We start from the raw sequence: 8,046 nt of genomic DNA, 5'->3' as shown, positions 1-8,046 counted from the left end.
AGAGAGGCAAAGCCCCATGTGTACACCGGGAGAGGAAACAGGGAGAGAGAGAGCGATGGCAGCGGAGGGCAGAGGTTAAAAAGGAGTGGGCGTGGCTAGGGCAGGGACCAAAAGAATAACAAAGAGCCCTAGGGGTGCTTTCCACCTGTTGACTTGAGGTCTCTTGCCAGAAACAGCTGGGTCTGCAGTTGTCTGTTTGTCCCTGATTGTTTCTGCAGCCTGATGTGGAACTTGGGTGCCACGCGGTCCTCGCAGGCACACATTTCACGCTGGCGGTGGGGCTGAGACAGAAGTGGATGGCCACCCTAGCTGGAAACAGTTCCCTTCTCTCTGCTCCCTCTCTACCCTTTACGCCTAAACTGTCAGTGATGCTCTGGGTTACCTGACAGTGTGCACACAGCATTTCCTGTTACCTGGCAGTGTGCACACAGCATTTCCTGTTTACACACCTGGCTTCCAATAGTTAGCTGGTTTTTAACAAATGGGCTGAGTTTTTGGATCACGGAGCCCTGGTCCTCTGGCCATAGTATCTGATAGAACTAAGTCCATCTTTATCCATAAGACATGCTCAGGTGCTCATTCCATGTCATGTTCTGTCTAATATGGCTGTTACTATCCTTGTGACTATTTCAGTTCATGAAAATTGCAGAAATCAGAAGTAGCTCTATGGTCAAGAGCCCTGGCTGCTCTTGCAGAGGACCCAGGTTCAATCCCCATCACCCCCACATGGTGGCTCACCACTGTCTGTAAGTCTAGTTTCAGGGGATCCAACACTTTATTCCATCTGCCAGGGGTACCAGGCGTGCACGTGGAGCGCATACATGCAGTCAAATCATTCATACACTTAAAAATAAATGTAGATCTTTTAAAAATAAATCAGTGCCAGGCAGTGGTGGCGCACGCCTTTAATCCCAGCACTCGGGAGGCAGAGGCAGGGGGATCTCTGTGTGTTCGAGGCCAGCTGGTCTACAAGAGCTAGTTCCAGGACAGGCACCAAAGCTACAGAGAAACCCTGTCTCAAAAAAAAAAAAATAAAAAAAATAAAAATAAATCAGTTTCTGCTGAATATGGTGGCTCATATCTTGAATTCCAAAAGTTGGGGGCAGAGAAAAAAGGATTGCCACAGTTCAAGACCAGCCAGGGTCACCATAGCAAGACTTGTTTTTTAAACAAAACTTCATTTCCTTATCCTCATGAGTCACATTTCAAGGCCTGAGAGGCCTTGTGTGTCTAGTGAGCTCATCGTGGTGGGGACCCCACAACTCTTTGGCCTCAGAGCGAGGTCCAGTAGGAGGCACTGTACCCTCTACTTAGGAATTCTTTGTGATTTTGAGCTCATTGTATTCTTCCAATCCAGGATATTTAAACTATCCCCCTGATACTTAAAGATTTTATTTGATTAGTTAATTTGGTTATTTTTTCTTATGTCTTCCAGGAATGTTGGCCTTGGAGTGTGTTCCATGTTCTCCCGAGTGGGCGGGATCATTGCCCCCTTCATACCCTCACTGGTTGGTTTGTACCTCCTGGTTCTGTTCTTCCTGGTTCTCTGCTTTGGAACTCATGTGTGCTTTTGTGTAGAAAGAGGTAATGAACAGGTTCAACCAAGAGCAGCTGCACAAACGTGAATCTTGTGCCTTTCCCATGAGGAGCCCAGTATTCTGTCAGGCAGATGGATTGAGGCATTTCCCCCCATAGGTCTGGCTTTTTGTTTCTCTGGACTCGTTTTAGGGTCTGATGATACCAGCAATCCCCTTCCCATAGACATTCAGAACTAGTTAATCAATACTTATGACGTTCTGTGGTATGCTGGGCTCTCTGTGAAATACTCCACAGATGTTACTGCTTGTAACCGACAGAGCTGCTGCAAGAGCTAGGCGTTGTCATCCGCTCTAAAGATGAGACGTGCCTTAGAAGCGGATTGAATATATGCTCACCACTGGGAAAGAAAACTGAAGGAGAGACACCCCTAGTAGCATGTGTGCCCCTGTCTTCTTTGGCATTTGGGGATCAGGAGAAACAGTGACCATTTTAAAATCCTTACAGCCTTAAAATGCTCAGGTTCTGTGAAAGCCCTGGGGCCCCTGCCCGTCTCTTCTTGATTTTGCTAGGTAGGGGATAGACAGGAGCAGTGGAGCTGGGAAAGGGTCCTACAGGGTTCTGTTTTGTGAAGTGGAGCTAGGAAAAGCGTCCTACAGATAATTCAAGCCCTGTTTGTGAAGCCTGACCAGCTATTATAGAACCCAGCTTTCATGATAAAGGCTTTAAAATAAAAGTAACAGACTATCTTAGCCCTGAAACAATAAATGTCTTAACTGATAAATGGTCATGAGATCAATCACGGGCCCTTGAGCTGTCTCAGGAAGGACTCAGACACGTGGTAACCAAGAACACTAACCATTGCCTCCCAGTATTGTGTCTTCTGAGGGTCAGAATGTCCCTTTGCTATTAAATGTCCTTGGGGCTGCAGTTCAGGTTTTCCTGCCACGGCAATAACTAAGGGTCCGGACCATTTTCTCACTTATACTAACAAAGACTCTGAATCTTAAACCATTTATACAAGAGACTGGAGAAATGACTCAGTGGTTTAAAGCCAGTCCACTGTTGGCGAGAACCCTGGTTTGATCCCTGCAGCCGTGTCAGGTAGCTCCCAAGGGGATCCAACACTGCCACAGACACCAGCCCATCTGCTCGCATACCCACATACACATTAAAAATCCAGAAATATTTTAAAAATATATGTTATTACATAATAAAATACCATTAAAATATTACTTATACTATGGCTTTGACACCACCTTTGAGGGATTTTCTAGAGGATCTTGAGAAGAAATAAACTAAACTCTACCTTTTAGTTTATTTCTTCCCAAGATCCTCTAGAAAATTGTTGGGAGCCTGTGCATTGAAAGAAAACATTGACTTGCCCTAAGAATACCTTTTGAATCTCTGAAGCAATTGCTGCTAGCACCATATTTAACTCAAATAGTTTAAAACTCTGTGTACCATAGGACTTTTTCTTCAGTTTGTGCTCCTTTAATCTTGGGCCTGTCAGTGGTAATGTTACAACCCACTTGACAACTTCCAAGTTCATTATCAGCAAATAGTTCAGGGTCGTCTTCATAGGAAGAGAACCTGGAGTTCACTGCGGCGGGAGCAGACTTCTTCAGGTGGAATGTGGACTCGAGTTCCTGTGAACTCTGCCTGTGAGGGCCTCTCAAGCTCACAGAGAGCCATGGCTGTGCCTGAGGTGTCTGCTCCAAGGCTTCTTAGTCCATATTCTCATGCCGCCCTTTGGCTCACTCTGATCCATCTCTGCGTGCCCGAGGAGACATCCGGTGACTCCTGGGGATAATTGTCTTAGAGCCCAAAAAACCAAAACCACGGTGCATGGTGTCATCCAGCAGGAAGGTGCTGAGCAGGCAGTGAGCATGGCAGTCCTCCGTCACAAGACTGCTGACGTCACCTGCTGAGAGACTGATAGGTTTCTTTGTTTTTGTTCCACTCCCTGCGCCCACAGAAGAACGTGCAGTGGTCTCTGCCCTTCATCGTGTTTGGAGCCACCGGCCTGACCTCAGGCCTCCTGAGCCTGCTGTTGCCAGAAACTCTGAACAGCCCTTTGCTGGAGACGTTTTCTGACCTTCAGATGTACTCCTATAGGAGGTTAGGGGAGGAAGCCTTGTCTCTGCAGACCTTGGACCCTCCACAGGTAGAGAGATACTGCTGTAACCATCCAGATCTTCCACTTGGGCAAAAGAGTTTCTGAAAAAGGAAAAACAAAACATAAAGTTCAGATTGAAAATAGACTAAAACTCAAAGGTGAACTGAACAGCAGATGTTTTAATAAATAAAGATGGTAGTGGATTTGTTAGCTTTCTTAGAATACTCTACATATAATTCCTTAGGAAAACAGCTGTCATCAAGATACGTTTGCCGGGGCTGGTGTGTAGTTCAGCGGGGAGAGTTTTTGTGCTAAATACAGAAGGTTCTCTGGGGTTTGACCCCTGGAACAGGGAGTGGTGGTACAGACAGACCTGTAAACCCAGCCCTTGGGAGGTAGAGGCAGAAGGAAGAGAATTTGATCTCAGCTACAGAGCAAACTGAAGGCTAACTTCATTTAGGTGAGATCCTGTCCTAAAATAACGACAACAAAGCTGTCACGTGAACATACGGGTGGTAATTCTCATTCAGGCATGTCATGACATCATTTTACTGCCTCTCCAAGATCTGCTTTGCCATTTCAGGCCCTGGACAACGCCAGCCCCCTGGAGAGTGAGAGCGAGGAGGAGGAAGAGTTCTATGATGTGGATGAGGAGAGCCAGATGATCAAGTGAAGAGCCCCACATTCCAGCCCAGAAGCAAAGCCTCATCATCACGAGTGCCTCGGGGTTGGCTTAAACACCAGTGAGATCCTCAGCCCACTGACACCTTCCAGACACAGAGGAGGCTGGAGGAGAGATTCTAAAAGGGAGAACCTTGGCACACCGAGAGAATCATTGCTAACTGTTCAGAATTGAGGCTGAGCTCGCTCAGCACCATGCCTCTGGTCACACAGCTCCAGTTTACTGTCTAGGTGACTAACTCTATCCCATGCTGCTTCCCATCCTTGGGTCTAAGAGCAGATGCGTGAAACTGCTCGCAGATTTACTAGGGTTAGCCAGAACTCCCCCCAAGATGTCATCCTCCTAGTAAACTTGATGTCTGTCCCTGTCACTTGCTGCTCTCCACCAGGAATCTTCTGGCACAGGGTGACATGTCCAGAGGCCCCAGCTTTCCATCAGTTGACCAAATGAGTCTTCAGCTGCTTCCCACCACTGATTGACAGACAGCGGAGCTTGTGCCTTTAGTATGAGATCATTTGTTAGTGAAAGCCAGAATCAACAGAGCAGTTCACTGCCACCAGAGGACTGGCTGTGACTTGGTAGCTCCCTTTGACACTTGTGTTGTGCAATGTTTCCAGTTCCCATTTGGAATCACTTGGGAAATTTTCCTTTGTGAGATTCTAGGGTCAGCAATAAATTCTGAATCATGCGCAGTCCATAATGAAAGTCCACAAGCCGGGGAAGTCAGCAAGCGATGTGCTGACACTCTTTACCTGTGACTTAACCAAGAGTGTTTGCTGTCTTTGTGTGCAATGAGGGGTCTGGACGGCACGCCAGGCCCTGAACTCTGCCCTACGGAGCCGCTACTTGTTTACTCAAAAGGCGTGGCGACTTTTAAAGAAAATGTTGAGTTTTCATTAAGTGCTTCCACTGATTTCCAAATAAATCCAAATCACACTTAATATCTGTTTCTTGCAAAACTTGAACACACTCAGAGAAGCGTATACACCGAGAGTCCGTGTGTGGGCAGTTGATCACTTCCCCAGCCCGGGAAACTGCTGTGTTTAGAAAGTCTGTTTATGCTCATCTTCTGGGAAGAAAAGCACATAAACGTGCAGGGAAGGTGCCCTGTGGATGCTTCTGGAAATCATGGAGACCTGCATCCTGTGGCCTCCTCCATGTTGTCTTGGTTTCCGCTAACACTATACCCACCTGCTCCTTCTTTGTTTTCCTTTACGCCCTTGCTGATGAGGGAGCCATTTCTACCACTGTAGAGAACATTGGCATTGGCCATGATGCAGCAAAGGCCCTGATAGGTGACACTGTGTCTAGCTGTCAGGGAGGTTATGGAAGCATCGTGTCTGCAAATCTCAGCAAAGTGTGCCCCACACCCCCAAATTGTGGAGCCCCGCTTCTCTCTTCTTTAGAAAATGGAGGTCAGCTCTCCTTAGGAAAGGAAAAAAAGAGCTTTCAGAAACCCTTGGTTCTTGTCAAATAAAGTGTTTAAAATAAAGCAGTAAATTTATACATATATATGTATATATATAATTTATATATATAATTTTGATTAGTTTAATCTCTCTTTATAAGAATAATATAACCCATTACAGAAAATTTCATATTAGAAGCTGGAAACTGTATCCATCATCCAGCCCCCAAAGCAATGCCATGGCTTCACTTCCCATGTACGTTTTCCTGCTCTCTGTTGCCACTGACGTTCCTGTGGCTTCCGGCTGAGTAAGTGAAGGTCCTGTCCTTCTGACATTGTGCTTGTTTTTTCCCAACTAGAAGGTAGGAGAGACCTCAGTTTGAATTATGTGTTGTGGAATAAGGCTGGACTGGCTGTTGGCTGCTCTTGTTGGATATATTTTGTTCTTCTCCCTGGATAGTCCTCTAGCATAGTTTAATAATTATTTCCACTGCCTTCAAAGATGGATTTCATTCCCTATGATAGCTGTGAATACGTATTGATGGAACAGAATGTGCACATGTATATACGTGTGCACTGATGCAAGTACCAGAAAATCTTTCTTGGTAGCTAACATGTCTTCTTTGTATAGATAGTCCACTAAAAGCATCTTTAAAATAACAGTAAGGGTATCTGAAAAGGTCATAAGGAATCATACTATTAACTATCTACCTAAAAATACCTATAATACATGGAACTCAGTATATAAATAAACACAAATAGTTTAAATAAAATTTTTCCATCTGATCAGACAGTGCTCCCACCAAGAACCATAGACTAACAAAAAACCTAACATTAGGCTGACAAGCCCTCTTCTGAGTTTGTCAAGGCTGTCCAAGACATCTCCTAAAACATCATGGGCTGTTACTGTTACCCTTTGGTGTCCCCACCCCCAGAAGTGGAAGGTTGCTGAAGATATTGTGCGCTTTGGATGCAGACCCCTGTGTGTGTGTGTGTGTGTGTGTGTGTGTGTGTGTGTGTGTGTTACACATATGTAACAATAAAAAGATGCCATGAATTTGGGGGAACCATCAAAAGTAAGGGGTTTTTCCCTCACAGGTGACAAGCCAAATGAAGGGCACATAGGAAAACTTCAGGTTTCAGGCCCACAGATCTGATGGCTCGTGCGGTTGCCGCACTGTGTGGTCCTCTGAGAACGCTGCACTTCGCTTTCTGAGTTTTCATTTAAACCATGGCCCCTGAAGTGCCAGAGCTTACCTGCTCTGAAGCAAGGGAGGTTTTCTTCACCTCTCAACATGACATTAACAAAATACAAGAAGAATGGTTTCTGGAGCATTGTTGAAGTGACTTTGGCCCAAACAGGCACTGTCGTTGCTGTCACCAATGAAGATACTTTCACTATATAGTTTATATTCTTTGCACGTAAGTGTTGAGTAACTGTCACTCAAGGTTGGAATTGAAATCCCACTTTTCAGTAGCTCTTCTTCATATGCTATTTTATCATTGGTCCTTAAGTTGCAAAGGTAACAAAGATGAAGGGATTTTTAAATTTCCTTTCTTTATTCCTTCCTTCCTTTTTCTTTCTTCTTTTATTCCTTTCTTTATTATAACAGTTTTTCTATTAATCCTTTGGGAATTTCACATCACTTATCCCAAGTCTACTCATCCCCTACACACCCTCATATCCACCCTTCACCCTTGCGGCATCCCCCCAAAAAAGGAAAATTAAAACATCAACACAAAAACAAACAAACAAAAAAAACAAAAACAAACCTCTTGGCTCCTCCGTCTTTCTCCACCTCTCCAAACACTTCATCGTAGTGACACCGGGAGCCTCAGTGTGTCACACAGCACACACTTTTGTCCGGTCAGCTTAATCACAATGTTCACTGCAGTAACTCATTGGCCTGGTTCAAGGCCTCTGGTTTCTGGTGCACCACATCACTGGATCCTCACCGGAACTCCTCTCAGACATCCTGTGGCCTCCCTGAGTCATGGCAATCCTGATGGCATCCACAGGACCAGTCCCTTCACATGCTCCAGCAGGTCATAAATGGGGTAGATGTTAGGGTGGGAAAACACAAAATCCTAGATGTAGGCTTGGGTGATAACTGAGTGGTCATTCCAGGCCACTGGGGCCACCCTCCCTCAGGCAAAGGGCAAGAGCAAGATCACCCAAGCCTGAGCCATCGGGGCCATTTCTTTCATGCCTGTGGTGAGGGGTGGGACCATCTTTCCCAAGAGCAGAGGGGGGCCAGCTCTCCTTGGGGGATCAGGGACAGGTCTCTTTTCCAGTATCCA

At 45.7% G+C, this 8,046-nt stretch overlaps 1 protein-coding gene across 2 annotated transcripts in view; it reads left to right on the top strand.

Annotated features, from left to right (window-relative positions):
* The window catches only part of Slc22a15 (solute carrier family 22 member 15), a 55,818-nt gene extending 49,996 nt beyond the window's left edge, over positions 1-5,822 (top strand). Inside the window, exons 10-12 of one of the 2 annotated variants that reach the window (XM_005357108.2) lie at positions 1,436-1,508; positions 3,515-3,703; positions 4,239-5,822. In XM_005357108.2, coding sequence (XP_005357165.1) covers positions 1,436-1,508; positions 3,515-3,703; positions 4,239-4,328 — 352 coding nt within the window. In that variant the 3' untranslated portion in view covers positions 4,329-5,822. Of the gene's footprint in view, positions 1-1,435; positions 1,513-3,514; positions 3,704-4,238 lie in introns of those variants that run through there. The other variant, XM_026784158.1, reaches the window with a different exon arrangement.
* Positions 5,823-8,046: the final 2,224 nt, after the last annotated feature.

This window comes from Microtus ochrogaster, chromosome 21 (genome assembly GCF_000317375.1).
Source record: "Microtus ochrogaster isolate Prairie Vole_2 chromosome 21, MicOch1.0, whole genome shotgun sequence".
NCBI classification, from domain to species: Eukaryota; Metazoa; Chordata; class Mammalia; order Rodentia; family Cricetidae; genus Microtus; species Microtus ochrogaster.
The sequence above is the reverse complement of the archived record's forward strand: the minus strand, read 5'-3'. Positions and strand labels throughout refer to the sequence as shown.